At 40.6% G+C, this 15,768-nt stretch overlaps 1 protein-coding gene across 4 annotated transcripts in view; it reads left to right on the top strand.

The window, feature by feature from the left end:
- The window catches only part of nek3 (NIMA related kinase 3), a 37,364-nt gene that overhangs the window by 14,824 nt on the left and 6,772 nt on the right, over positions 1-15,768 (top strand). For 3 of the 4 annotated variants that reach the window (XM_059964005.1, XM_059964001.1, XM_059964004.1), the window contains exons 8-14: positions 364-418; positions 4,560-4,760; positions 4,862-4,937; positions 5,032-5,093; positions 7,702-7,813; positions 8,338-8,493; positions 8,610-8,744. In XM_059964005.1, coding sequence (XP_059819988.1) covers positions 364-418; positions 4,560-4,760; positions 4,862-4,937; positions 5,032-5,093; positions 7,702-7,813; positions 8,338-8,493; positions 8,610-8,744 — 797 coding nt within the window. The remainder of the gene's footprint in view (positions 1-363; positions 419-4,559; positions 4,761-4,861; positions 4,938-5,031; positions 5,094-7,701; positions 7,814-8,337; positions 8,494-8,609; positions 8,745-15,768) is intronic. The other variant, XM_059964003.1, reaches the window with a different exon arrangement.

Below are 15,768 nucleotides of genomic sequence, written 5' to 3'. Positions count from 1 at the left end.
AACTCCTAATGAAATATAGCCGCTGTCTTACTTTTTGTGTAACTGCATTGATATGTTAGGTCCTCAGAGATATTAACAACCAGGAACTTGAAATTGCTCACCCTCTCCACTTCTGATCCCTCTATGAGGATTGGTGTGTGTTCCCTCATCTTATTCTTTCTGAAGTCCACAATCAGCTCTTTGGTCTTACTGGCACTGAGTCAAGGTTGTTGCTGCAACACCACTCAAATAGCTGGGATATCTCGCTCCAGAACTAGTTATTGAAGCAAAGGTTTCTTTAGGAAGAGTACGCTAATGAAGACATAAATGTGCTTTTATTTGATTGTAACAGCATTTTCAAATGCATCTCTTGTACTGTTTTAGTGACATCTGGGCCTTGGGATGTGTCCTGTATGAAATCTGTACCCTGCGACATCCTGTAAGTAAGTTTTATGATGATTGATGTGCTTCTGTAAGCAGGGAAAGCAGCTGAGGTATCTGGTAAAGTTATCTTACCTGGTATAGTTTAACATAGTTATCTTCAAATCTAACCTCATGGGTTGAAAGGGAAAAAGGCATTGATGGCATGGAACACTCAAGAAACTTTTAGTTGCTATTTGGTCCTCAATATTCTTGGTCCCACTGAAGTCAATGGAGCAGAATGTCAGCAGTTCAGGACAAATGGCAGCTGAGGAGAGGATTTCACTACAGAGTCTGTGGTTTACCGGGAGACCGGCAATTTTTGAGATACTCAAACTATCCCAAATGGCACCAACAGTCATTTCACAGTCAAAATCACTCAGGTCACATTTCTTAGCCGTTCTGATGTTTGGTCTGAACAAGAACTGAACCTCTTGACCATGCCTGCATGCTTTTATGCATAGAGTTGCTGCCACATGCTTGGCTGATTAGATATTTGTATTAACGAGCAGGTGTACAGGTGCATCTAATAAAAGTGGCCACTGAGTGTTTGTGATATTTGAGCTGTGTGCAGTTTTGCTTTCACCTTCCGTGTACAATTGCAGCTTTCGCCCTGGAGTTTTATAGTCATGGAACACTACAGCACAAAAACAGGCCCATCTGCTCCATGCTGAACTGTTAATATCCCTCACTATCAACCTGGACCATAGCCCTCCATACCCGTCCCATCCACGTACCTATCCAAATTTCTTTTGAGTGTTGAAATCGACAGCACATCCATCACTTGTGCTGGCAGTTTGTTCCACACCCTCACCACTCCTTGAGTGAAGAAATTCCCCTCAAATATTTCATATTTTGCCCTTAGCCCATGACCTTAAGTTGTAGTCTTGTCTAACCTCTGTAGAAAAAGCCTATTGCATTTACCCTAACTAAACTCATAATTTTGTATAACTCTATCAAATCGCCTCTCAATCGTCTAGGGTCTAGGGAATAAAGTCCTAACCTATTCAACCTTTTCTTATAATTCAGGTCCTCAAGTTCAGGCAGCATCATTGTAAAATTTCTCTACACTCATTCAATCTTACTTACAGTCTTCCTGTAGGTTGGTGACCAAAACTGCAGACAATACACCAAATTAGGCCTAGACAATGTCTTACACAATTTCAACATTACATCGCAACTCCTGTACTCAATTCATTGATTTTTGAGGGCCATTGTGCCAAAAGCTTTCTTTACAACCCTATCTACCTGTGACACAATTTTCAAGGAATTATGAATCTATATTCCCAGATGCCTCTGTTATACCGCACTCCTCAGTGCTCTGCTGATTACCATGTAAGGCCTAACCTGGTTGGCCCACGCAGAGTGCAGCACTTAACACTTGTCTGCATAAAATTCCGTCTACCATTTTTCAGCTCATTTTTCCAGCTGGTGCAGAAACTGCTGCAAGCTTTGATAGTCTTTCTCGCTGTCTGCACTTCCCAATCTTGGTGTCATCTGCAAATTTACTGATCCAGTTCACCACATTATCATCCAGATCGTTGATGTAGACGTTTGTAGATGACAAACGACAATTGTCCCAACACTGATCTGTGGCACATCATTAATCACAGACCACCAGTCAGAGGGGCAACCATCTATTTACACTCTCCCCCCCTACACATCTTCAATGCCTACGTGATATTATGTCTTATTTAAATTTAGAAAAGATCCACTGCTTAGTCTTAAATTCGAAACAATCTTTTTATGATATCTGGGGACCTTTCCTAAATTACTTTTCCAATTTATAAAGTTTAACAGTGCACAGACTTTTATGTATATTTTTATCTTCTTTTCTTAAGTGAATATGTCTTTTTTTCTAATTATCCATTGTCACCCATCAGCTTTTTTCTTTGGTAGTTGTTAGGGGGTTGACTTTTTTATATAAAAAATTTATTTTATGATGTATGACTTATCTTTAAATCTTTGTTTACAGAGTGGTATACCTTTATGTGTTATGCTATAACATTTTGATCAATTTTATTACAATATATGAATGTACACAAGTTATGTTGAGATGTATCTATGTGTTGCACTCTGTAAATCTTGTTTTTTTTTCTTCTGAATAAAATAAAAATATTGTAAAAAGAAAAAGAAAAAAGCTCTCCAGCTTTTTCTAAATTTCCTAAATGCCCATGTCTAATCCAATTTACAATCTTATCTTCAATTGCAAATGATTGAACATTCTTGACAAACCTTCCATGTGGGACCTTGTTAAAAGTTTTGATAAAGTTCATGTAGAAGACATCCACTGCCTTGTCTTCATCTGTGTTTGGTTATAGGCCGGACCGCTTTGGCTTTCTGCCGCTAGGTCAAACAGTATCCAAAGTGTTGTTGCTGAGGGGAATGGCCACAGGGGTACTCTTCACTGGCTGCCTATCCCCTTTCCCCCTCCTGAAGGTCACCTAGTTGCCAGTGTCGTGCACCTTGGGTGTAACTATCTCCCTGTCTGTCCTACTTAACAACCCCTCAGCTTCCCAAATAATCCAGAGTTCATCCAGTTCCAGTAGTAACTCCTTAATGCAGTCTGTTAAAAGCTGCAGCTGGATGCACTTCCTGCAGGTGTTGCTGGCAGAGACACGTGAGGGTTCCTCTGCTTACCACATAAGAGCATAAGAAATAGGAGCAGCAGTAGGCATTCTGGCCCATTGAGCCTGCCCCACCATCTGACCATGGACTCATCGCCACCTACCTGCCTTTTCCCCATAGCCCTTAATTCCCCTACTAGGCAAAAATCTGGTCTTAAATATATTTACTGAGGTAGCCTCCACTGCTTCATCTGGCAGAGAATTTCACAGATTCACCACTCTCTGGGAAAATTAGTCCTCCTCATCTCTGTCCTAACCCTACTCACCCAAATCTGGAGGCTATGTCCCCTAGTTCTAGTCTCACCTACCAGTGGAAACAACTTTCTTATTTATCCCTTTCATAATTTTATATGTTTCTATAAGATCTCCTCTCATTCTGAATTCCAGCAAGTACAATCCAAGGTGACTTAATCTTTCCTCATAGTCTAACCCCCTCATCTCTGAAATCAACCTGGTGAACCTCCTCTGCACAACCTCCAAAGTATCCTTCCTCAATTCTTTCTCTTCCCTCAAAGGACCTATGCTCAGTTTAGCCACCCTTTTCCGCTTTATAGAACTATAAAATCTTTTACTATCCATTTTCATATTTTGAGCTAGTTTATTTTCATAATTTATCTTGCCTTTTTTTATTGCCCACTTAGTGATTCTTTGTTGCTTTTTGAAGTTTTCCCAATCTTCCATTTTCCCACTACTCTTGCAAGAGGAGTATTCTATCCTGTCTGGCATCTGCACTGCTCTAAATGTGCAATAAGAAAGGAAGATTAAATACAGAAAAACATCTACCTGTGGCCTATGCCTCTATTTGCCGAAGCCTTGATGAGCCAAAGCCTCAACTCCCCCTCTAACGTTGGCCCATTCATACAATGGCTGCCCCGCTGTAATCTAACTTGTTTTTATTGGACCTTGCCAAGTACCTAATTATGTGCAATCTAGTGTCTGCTCAGGAACTGTGACATGCAAAAAGTGCTGACTGTCCCCCATTTGCTTCTTTTAAACTCTTCTCTTCCTCTATCAATCCAATACCTGCTTGGGAACTGCGGCGCAGGAAGTATGCCGAGTGTCCCAACTTGCTTCTTTTAAACTCTCCCTTTGCGCAATGTGATGTTCCAGTGTCTTCTCGGGAACTCAAAATGAGGCCATATATGAAGTTATTCCTAGGGCTGTCAGCCAGGCACGAGTTCACTATAGTGCACTGTAGCCTACAGTTTGTGGTTCTGACCAGGTGAATCTGTAGGGGCCACTCTCTCTGCGGTGTACAGAACCAAGAGTTCGGGTTTCCTTTCTGTGGGTTCACAGCTGATGCTCGTATGTGTTTAGTACCAGGGATCAAAGGTAAATTTCTCTTCCAGGGTTTCACAAGCTAGAACAGCTGGAGGCGAATAGCAAAAATAACGGCCATGTCCTTTGACAAAGTGAAACAAAATGCTCAATCGAATGAAGTACTCTTTTAATATTATAATGTGTTCTAATTATTTTGTAAAATATTTATGACATAGTGCAAATTAAATGATTTTAACTATTTTGCTTTATCAGTTCCAGTCTAATAGTTGGAAGAATCTCATACTGAAGATCTGTAAAGGCTCTTACTCTCCAATCCCAAGGCATTACTCTTATGAACTACATTATATCATAAAACAAATGTTCAAAAGAAACCCGAAGGACCGCCCTTCTATTAACACCATTCTTGCTAGGCATTGCTTTTCTAAGCTAATTAGCAATTTTTTATCACCTGAGGTAAGACGATCTAGTTTTTTTAAAAAATTATTATTTAAAGGGCCATTCTTGTGCTGTAAATTTTCAGCATTTTGGCTCATTTTATTCAACTTTTTTCACAGATGATGAAAGAGGAGTTTAGTGAACTGACAGCAAAAAAAAAATCTGCACAACCCAAGCAAAAGAAAGTACAGAAAGGTACTTAATAATTTTAAAGACGTACTGTTACACATTTTCTAACAACGGTGAGATTTATTCCGTGTGCAGATCAGCATCTATTAATCTTTTTCAGCCGGTATATCAAGTATGTGTGAAGAACTGTCCTCCTGTGCTGGTGGAAGCGGGGGAAACAAGGTTTGTATGAGTTCTTGGTAAATACGCTCTAATTTTAAAGTACAAAAACATGCAAAGTACAAATGCTTGGACATTTGAAGAGTAAGTATAACATGGAATGTAGAATATTACAGCCCAGTACAGGTCCTCCAGCACACAAAGTTGTGCTGATCTTTTAACTTACTCTAAGCTCAATCTGACCTTTCCCTCCTAGATAGCCCTCCATTTCTCGATCATCCATGTGCCTATTTAAGAGTTTCTAAAATGCCTCTAATGTACCTACCTCCAGCACCACTCCTGGCAGGACATTCCACACACCCATTGAAGTTCCTATTTATTATCGAAGTACGTATACTATATACAATCTTGAGATTCGTCTTCTGGCAGGCAGCCATAAAACAAAGAAACACAATAAAGATGGCCACATATCCAATTTGCAAATGAGGACAAATCGAAGGTTTCAAAGGTGCATTTAATGTCACAGAAATGTATACAATATACATCCTGAAATTCTTTTACTTCGCAACCATCCATGAAAACAGTGGAGTGCTCCAAGGAATGAATGACAGTTAAATGTCAAAACCCTAAATCCCCCCCCCCAGCTCCCCCTTCTCACACGTAAACAGCAGCAAAGCAACAATCCCCCTCCCCCAGCAGTAAAAAAGAAGCATCGGCGCCCCCACCGAGCACTCAACGTGCAGCAAAGCATCAACAAAGACACACTTGCAGTACCCCGAAGACTGCTCGTTCACTTGTTATTCGACGTACCACAGGCTCCCTCTCTCCCTAATAAGGGAGAAAAAACTGTCTCTGTTTCACAAATAAATTGAGCAAATAATGAAAAAAAAAACCAAAAGCACATGGAATATGAAGTGTAGAGTTCCCTGTAAGTGAGTCCATGGCTACGGAGCCCGTTCAGTGCGGAGGCGAGAGAAGCTGGTCCAGAAGCCTGGTGGTCGCAAGGTAACAGGTGCTCCCAAACTTGGCGGTGTGGGACCCAGGACTCCTGCACCTCCTGCCCGACGAAAGTAGCGAGAAGTGAGGGAGACTGGTCAAATGCAGGCAGACAGTGCTGACCACCGGTTCGGTTTCCACTCTTATCCTCCACAATATTAACCTTGCTTGATGCCCTAATCGGCACTTAATAATGGAGCCGACCACGTGTTCGTCTTCCACTACTGCGCTCTCGGGAATCTAGTTCATCAAATTCCCCAAGAGATTGCAGAATTGCCAGACAGTTTAGTCAGATCAAAAGTACCTCCTTAAAAGGAAGTTGCAGACTGCAGCGATCGCAGTTCAGAACAAGCATATCTGTTAGACTATCTAGTCGTTTTGTGAGCTGCCTGCAAGCGTTGCCATTGGTCACTGATGTCATCTTGCTGAGTTAGTACTCTGTAGCACCAGTGTCCTGGGGGAACATTGTTTCGTTTTTACTGTGTACTGTACCAGCAGTTTATAGTCAAAATGACTTGACTTGCATATACTCTCTGCATAAAAAAACAATCTCTGTCAACACCCTGATACTTTCCTCCAGTCACCTTAAAATTATGCCCCCTCGTGTTAGCGGGAGAAAGTCTCTGATTATGCACTCAATCCATGCCTCTTATCAACTTCTACAGCAGTCATTCCTCATCCCCCTTTGCTCCAAAATGAAGAGCTCCACTTCGTTCAACCTACCCTTTGTCAGACATGCTCTCCAGTCCAGGCAGCATCCTGGTAAATTCTCTTTGCACCTTCTCTAAAGCTTCTACATCCTGAAGATGATCACTGTACCTTCATAGTTGTTCTGAATCTTTAATAGCACCTCAGGGAGGGCACAGTAGTATAGCGGTCAGTGTTACACTTTATCACGGGTCTGTAAGAAGTTCTCCCCATGCCTGTGTCGGTTTCCTCCGGTGCTCCAGTTTCCTGCCTCATTCCAAAGACCTACGTGGTTAGTAGGTCAATTGGTCACATGGATGTAATTGGGTGATGGGCGCATTGAGCCGTAAGGGCTTGTTACCAAACTGTATATCTAAATAACAAAATAAGATTCATTTGAAAGACAGCATTGGTGTAAGAAGGTGGCTTCTCGCTACCTTTTCAGGGTAATTATCGATGGCCAGTGAATGCTGGCCATGTCAGTACCCTGAAAAATAAATATCGAACCCAAATTTTTGTGATCTCTTCCCACCTCTTCCTAAACTGAGGTAAGGTCTCGGAAAATAACACACACCACATTAGAGGATATAACTGGTGTTTGAGGAAAACCAGATGTCTTGGGAGAAGAATTTGTATTCTCAGTTATACAGAAGGATGGAATTATGCAAATTGACAACGGACAGTTAATTAACATAAAGCATGGGACAAGTGTAGGACAATCCCCGGTCAATTCAGTGTTCTTAGATCACTGCTCTAGTGTGGCTAATTTCAGCTAATTCCCTCCAAGCACCATTATTGTGAAGTGCACCAAGATTTGGAAACACTACTTGCTCAGAGCTGCTTTCCTCACTAATGTGGGGCTTTAGTGATCCTCCGCAGCATTGTGACTGTTTTGACAATGATACTGAAATATTCAGAAAATGGTGTGTCACGGGAGATGTTAGTTTAGGAATTCAGCACCTGCTTGTTTGATAATCCTTCTCTTAAGGAGACTTCAGAGGTACTTCCAGATATTCAGAAGTGGAATCTGGCCGAAGGCGAAAACATTGCCAAGAGCCTGGCGCAAAAGACACTGGAAGAGACAGCTTCGCAAATGGAAGGTTAGGTAGTTTTTATTCTCCCTGATCTGTTCACCTAAACTTCCAAATGTGTAAATTCTTCACTATTACCTGGCATCATTTATAGATTGCACAGATTTTAAACTTACCTTGGTGATGCCACTTATGACATGTACATATTTTTTCATAATTTAAGGCAGTCTAATTATTTCTGGTACATTTGTTTTTGGTCTTTTTATTTTTATATCCTATTTTCTGTTTTGTTCTGTACATTTGTCTGCGTTCTGTGTAGAAAACAACTATTCCTGTTGTTGAAATTATATTTACCATGTCATGATCTGTATATTTTTTAAAATGTACAATGAGTTATTGCACATATCTGATTAGATACAAGTTGGTTAGCACAATTAACGCAGCTCTTTCTCTCAAATTTAAACAGGTGGGTTTAAAATCCATAACAGAATAAAATTGTACATGGATTGTGTATATTGGAACCTTGATGAACAAAGCATCCTTTTCCTTGCATTCTGATCTTTATTTTCCTTTTTTTTTTACTTCATTCATAGCAACGCCAAAGGGAAACCAAGTGATAATTCGGAGTAGCAAAGCCTCCAACGTGCATGCTCGAAAGGAGTGGAATGAATTCCGTCCAGACACAGTGTTAGGGATCCTTGAAAATGTGCCGCTGTCATCCAGTGTCCCCGCTGAGGAAGTTAGCTGTGGTAAATCTGACTCTTTACGTCTTTGGCATTTTGTACAATGTGTCTCGTTTATTTTTTAATTGTTATGGGAATGTTCAGATTTTCTAGGGAGATGCTGATATGTTGCTGTTCATTAGGTGACAGCGTGACGGTTTATCCTAAACCCAATCTGCGAAAGCAATGGAACCAAGAGCCTCCTGAGACAATAATGAATTTCTTGCAAAATATTAACGTCAACTTGGCTTCTAAGACGTACACGGTAAATAAAGGAGGTAGGAAATGGGTTTAAAATGCTTAAAATTCTTTTCTGTTATCTGTTTTGCTTGGAGTTCTGTATCAAAATTTTTTTTTTTAACAAGAGAAAATCTGCAGATGCTGGAAATCCAAAGCAACACACACAAAATGCAGGGGGAATTCAGCAGGTCAGGCAGCATCTATGGCATATGAGTCAAAGTTTTAGGCTGAGATCCTTCATCAGGACCCTTCAAACAGTCCTGACAAAGGGTCTCAGCCCGAAATGTCGACTGCTTGCTCTTTTCCATAATTTTTCTTTCCTTTAATGGACATTAAATCCTCAGATCTTTCTGACAGATTTTTGTAACTACATAATGGATTATTTACTTTTCTGCCAAAAGTGGCAGTTGTGTCTGGTTACACATTTCTGCTAATGGTGCTAATGAAATTTATCTCAATAAAAAACTAATTGCATTTTGTGCATCCCCCCCCCCATTGAATCTTACAATTAATTGGCCTGAGAATGTTTCTCATCAAGCATTATAGGTGATTAATTCCCGATTTGAGTACGTTTCCTTGAACCCATGCACTTTCTCAGTTAGAAAACAGCACCGGGTTTCACAACGCACCAATACAATGTGGTCCAGTTCCAGTGTCTTGATGTGCTGTTATGGAGTTATCCAGCTGCTGTGTGTCCTCCCTCAGCACAAGGAGTCACTAATCATTGAGAAACATAGAAAACCTACAGCACAATACAGGCCCTTCAGCCCACAAAGCTGTGCCGAACATCTCCTTACCTGAGAAATTACCTAGGCTTACCCATAGTCCTCTTTTTCTGATCTCCATATACCCGTCCAAAAGTCTCTTAAAAGACCCTATCGTATTCGCCTCCACCACTGTTACCGGCAGCCCATTCCACGCACTCCACCACTCTCTGCATAAAGAAACTTACACCTGATATCTCCTCTCTACTTCCAAGCACCTTAAAACTGTGGCCCTCTCATGCTAGCCATTTCATCCCCGGGAAAAAGCCTCTGACTATCCACATGATCAATGCCTCACATCATCTTATACACATCTATCAGGTCACCTCTCATCCTCCGTCGTTCCAAGGAAAAGGTGCTGAGTTCACTCAGCCTATTCTCATAAGGCATGCTCCCCAATCCAGGCAACATCCTTGTAAATCTCCTCTGCACCCTTTCTGTAGTTTCCACATCCTTCCTGTAGTGAGGCAACCAGAACTGAGCACAGTACTCCAAGTGGGGTCTGACCAGGGTCCTAGATAGCTGCAACATTACCTCTCGGCTCCTAAACTCAATCCCACGATTGATGAAGGCCAATGCACCGTATGCCTTCTTAACCACAGAGTCAACCTACGCAGCAGCTTTGAGTGTCCGATGGACTCGGACCCCAGGATCCCTCTGATCCTCCAGTTCAATATCCATTCCACTGTCAGAGTGCTGACCAGATCCCATTCCTTTCACTGTACTGCCAGTTTCAGGAGGAAGCCCTCTTGGGTTATTTAAACAGAGTCCTGGAATTAGAGTAGTGAGATCACCTTGAGGGTTTTGCCTCCCTCTTGACTCTACGCAATAAAGTCCAGACACAACGAACTTAAAGTTATTTTAACAACTTTGTATGTTCTAAATGAGCAGAATATGATTTTTGAGCCACTGGAGATTAATATCGGTATAAATTATCCATAAAACCCCCCTTTTCCACATTCACCTCAACTACGGTATCTCAGGTGGGTTTTCTTTGACCACTTCCTCAAATGTAGGCAAGTGATCACTATCCATTTTACGCATCCCCAATTGTTCCTCCCCCCCCCCCCCATTCAAGCTCACTTTTTTCCATGGGAAAGAATTGTCCTCAGATCACTGACAATGGTACGTTCAAACTCTAGTTGTTCATTAGCCATGCCTGCTCAATCCCGACCCCGTTCTCCTTTCTCTCCTGGTTAACCATATAACATATAACCATATAACAATCACAGCATGGAAACAGGCCATCTTGGCCCTCCTAGTCCGTGCCGAACCCTTAATCTCACCTAGTCCCACCTACCCGCACTCAGCCCATAACCCTCCACTCCTTTCCTGTCCATATACCTATCCAATTTTACCTTAAATGACACAACTTTTCTCTTTCCACCCCTCTGCAAGGTGATTCACAATACTTGACAGGGACTTCTTCATTTAGTCAGAATTGTTTAAATTTTAGTACATTTCATAATGTTACTGTCACCATTAACTAGCAGAATACATTTAGTACTATAGCCCTGATTTATTATTGCAATGTCATGAATAACCATTCAATTTGAGAACAATGTTTCTAGCAACTTCAGGTTTTATTACTAGTTAAAAAGAACTAGTAGCTTTCTGTTTAAAAACTTTTCATATTAATTTGATTTAGTTATCAGTAAAGGCTTAGAAGGTTTGATTGATATCTTTAAGTTGATGAGTTGACGTGGAGACTGTTGTGTAGTCATTCCAAGAGTTGCCAAACAGGCTTGATGAACCATCTTTTATTCCCCCAATCTCCTTAACTGAAGGTCTGCTAAATGTATGGATTTGAAAATATCCATCAGAATTAGGATTTCTGATTATGGTTAATGTTCAATCTCTTCATTTTAAAGCACACAGAATACTGGCACAAAATGCACTCCCAGTAACTATTTAAATTACAATGTCTGAATGTCTTGGTGCAATCAAGAATTATTTCTTTGTGACTTTGGACTTCTATTGAGGCCAATCTAGTTGTACCAAAGCTATGATAAATGTGGCACTGCATCATACTGTCCAAAGTTTGAGAGTGAGTATATTTAGCTGCTTCTCCACTAGGTGGAGCTGGCATCTTTTATTAACAGTTTCTTTCAAACACAGTGGATTGGGTAATTGCGGCACATTGGGACCACCAGTTCACTTGGCTCAGTTAAGCAGCTGCCCCAAATAGCTGAAGTTTTTATGGAAATAGTTAAAGAGACAAACTACCATTTAACGCGTAAAAAAATTTGTATTTAAGTGAAATACAAAATAAATTAGAACACTACCAGTACTAATATAGTACCTTAAAACTGTGCCTTTGCTCCAAATTTTTATGAGCTGAGGAATTAATCCAGTGTATCTACATGCTACCGTGTACTTTTAACTGTAAATGAAAATTAGTGCAGACAGCTAGTGTAGATAATGGGCTGCCTTCCTATAATGCTTTCGATGATTGCATCCTCCAAATCTACATTTTCATTGTAACATTCGAGATAAGTGTAGATACATTCAAATTTTTCATAGTTTCTAACTTATTGAAGTAGTGAAATGGCTTAATTTTCACTCCCAGCCATTTCTGAATGCTTGAAACTGCAGTGAACAAAATGGTTCTGAACTGTCTTATTTCTTATTTCCTGCCAACTATCAATGACAAAATCACTAATTTTTGAACAGAAGTGCATGCAACTGACACCATTTAAAAGCTGGGTGGACTGGAGCAGTGTGTGGTTAAGTGCCTTACTCAAGAACACAGCATGTTGCCTTGGTTTGGGCTTGAACTCATGACCTTCATATCGCTGGTCCAACACCTTAACCACTTGGCCACACACCACTGTTCTTAAAGAGTTGTCCCAAATAAGCAGCTGCCACAATTAACCAATGGCCCAATTAACCAGAGTCTATTGTTTTCCATTTATCCTTTGCTGCGCTAAGCTCTGCCGCAAATTCGGCAATAATCCTGTGCCCTGTAACACTAGGGTTGACCCTGGGCTAGACTGTGGTCGATTTCTGTGCTCATCACGGTGGCAAGGTCTTGATTTGGTGACTTGACAATGTCATTTTCAGAATTCTGTACTAAGTTCAAGTGTGAATGATGGTCCATCCATATCCAATAGATATAGTCTGAAATATATCGGCGCTGGAGTATTTTGTGTGGGTTGAGTCTGAGATTCACAGGGAAGCAACAACTACAGTGAGACAGATTTCAAATACTTTTTTAAAAACATGAAGGTTCCAATGTTATGGAATCTCCAGTCATTTGAAAATAATAAACAATAAAGTAAATGTATAATAATTCTAAAATAAATAATACACATGCCCAACTCCTCTCATTGCCTCCCCAGGGGCTGTCTTTGTCTTTGGTACAAACATGATCGCTGTTGGGCCTGAGATGTGTTTTTTCAGCTGTTGCCATCTCAAACTTGGATTGTGCCGAGTACATTTTCTCTGCCTCTGCATAATCTGGGAGATTTCTGCCCTTTCTTGTTGTTTGCTTGTCTGTAAAAGGAGCCACATGCTTGTAATTATCCACCTTTTTTTTTCCAGCATTTGCACAGCAGCTCAATGCTTTTTATACACCCCACGCCCTGCAGTCGCAATCTTCTCCAAGCCTCAGTAACTGCTCAATGTTGCCACTTGACAAAAAAAGAACCAACTTCAAAGAATCTTTTTTCTTTTTCAATATTTTTATTCATTTCTACATAGAAGAATACAGTCCAAGAAAATACATGTTATAAAACAAAAGAAAGATATAATACCAAATACATTATATTTGAATCATATTAACGAACTCCTTACCCTATATTCATGTAGATTAGATTAATTCGTATGTTGAGATAGGAATAAGAATCTTAAAAGAAGAATGAATGAAGATACAGAGAATAAAATAACACAGAAATTGTTATAAACCAGCAATCAATATAATTTGTATTTACTCTGTTTTCCACAATGTGGCCCTCCCTGGCCAGAGCTGCATTTGGATTCAGATTGATTATCACACATACAGGACGTGCTGGAGTCAGCCCACACCACATCCACATACTCTGTGACAACATTGCATGCCCACGATGATCAGCAGAACCAGGCAGGGCTCAACCAAACACCGACAGCAAAACAAACCCCGTCCTTCTCCCCCACTGTTCCATGTGCGTACACAGCTGTCCAGCCCCGAGGTTAGGCCGTCGCCGGACCGGTGGTAAGGTTGAATGCTCTTGCCCGGCTGCTCTTCGAGTAAGTGGTGGCAAGTTGCCTTCTTGAACGGATCCAGCCCTTCTGAAACACTTGCCTCCATAGTGTTGGGGATGGAGCTCCAGAACTTAGTCCAGGTAACGAAGTAACAGGAGTATATTTCCATGTCAGGAAAATTTAGCAAACAGCAGCAAAAGAGATTTGCAAATTGATTTATTTTTCAAATTACAGTACAGTAGTTCTGCTACAACAGTATAATTACCTTCCAAAGAAACCTTGTGTTATAGAGAGAGCAGAATAGGCTGCAGGTAGCCTTTTATATTAAGGTAGAATCGATGTTTAAAGAAATGTGAGCAATAGAAGCTCCTACAACTGCTGTAAGAATGTCACAGGTTTTTATGTGGGCTGAACAGACTCGTATAGAATCACCAAACTTCAGGAGTGATATATTAACCCTGATGGGGTACAACAGAGGTTCACAAGAATGATATTGGAGTTTAAAGGATTAAATTAGAGTTGTACAACATGGATATGGGTTGTTCTATCCAACCCATCCAAAGTATCTTTGGATGACCTGATTTGCTTGCATTTTTACCTATATTCCTATAAAATTTTCCTCTCTACGTACCTATTCATGTACATGGTCTTTAAATGTTGTAACTTTACCCATTTATACCACTTCCTCTGACAGTTCATTCCGTCTACCTCCCATTCTCTGTATGGAAAAACGACATTTATTTTGCAAGGACTAGAATATAAAAACAATGATAAAATGTTGAGACTTTATAAGGCATTGGTCAAAACACTTGTGGAGTACTGTGAGCAGTTTCGGGCCCCATATCTAAGAAAGGATGTGCTAGCATTCGAGAGGGTCCAGGGAAAGTTTATAAGAATGATCCTGGGAATGAGAGGGTTAATGTATGAGGACAGTTTGATGTCTCTGGGATTGTACTCACTGGAATTTAGAAGATTGAGGGGGGGTGTTGTGTATTTAATATTTATGTAATGTTTGAGTAATCTTGTGTGTGTGTATATATATATTTATATTATATATATATATATGTATAGGTTGATTAAGCATTCTTTTTTGTTTAAATAATTCATTACATGCATAAATACATGATTGCATATGTCATCACACTACCACGTGATATGTGTGTGCCTCGCTTAAAGTAAGCACAAATTTAGAACCGCATTTCGGACTCCCATACCTTCCTTTGAATTAGTTTAATGTTTAGAAGTTACAAAACATAATAGCAGGATCTCTTTGAAACCTCCCAAATATTGAAGGGGCTAAATTAAGTGGATGTGGAGCGGATGTTTCCAATAGCAGGCGAGTCTAAAACCCAGAGTGCACAGCTTCAGAATAGAAGGGCCTCACAATGTCATTGTAGATCAGAGATGAGGAGGAATTTCTTCAACCAAAGGGTGGTGAATCTGTGGAATTCATTGCACAGATGGATGTGGAGACCAAGGCATTGGATATACTTAAAGCGGAGTTAGATAAGTTCTTGTTTAGTAAGGAGAAGGTAGGAGAATGAGGTTGAGAGGAAAAGTAAGTCAACCATGATTGAATGGTGGAGCAGACTCAGTGGGCCGAATGAATTAATTCTACTCTGATGTGTTATGGTCTTAAGGTCTAAAAATTCCCTTTTGGGTGGCTGTTGTTTTAGAAAAAGACTGTGGCCATTCACCTTGTGTATGCCCCTAATGATTTTATGGACCCCATTGAGATCACCCCTCAGCTTGTACTCTAGGAACAACAGTCTCAGCCTGTGAAGTCTCTGTTCATATCGCAAGCCCCTCAGCTCTGGCGACACCCTAGTGATGGAATTGCCGTATTTAAACTGATTTGAGGATTTGATCACAGAGGTGCAAGGTACTTTTGGTGGAAGCTGAAACATATGATCAGAACTTTAAAATTACAGCCAGGCCATTCTGGCCTTTGTACAAAAGGCAGTGAAAATCTTCAACTCACGTCCCCCCCCCCCAAAAAAAATCCCTGAATTCCAAATAAAGTGAAATTACTGAACGTAGCAATCACTTTCTGTTAGACAGGAGTAGCACAGGCTGTGGGGCAAACTAAGGTAAGTGGAGTAACATGGACTGTGGA

The sequence above is a fragment of the Hypanus sabinus genome, chromosome 3 (assembly GCF_030144855.1).
Source record: "Hypanus sabinus isolate sHypSab1 chromosome 3, sHypSab1.hap1, whole genome shotgun sequence".
NCBI classification, from domain to species: domain Eukaryota; kingdom Metazoa; phylum Chordata; class Chondrichthyes; order Myliobatiformes; family Dasyatidae; genus Hypanus; species Hypanus sabinus.
The sequence above is the reverse complement of the archived record's forward strand: the minus strand, read 5'-3'. Positions and strand labels throughout refer to the sequence as shown.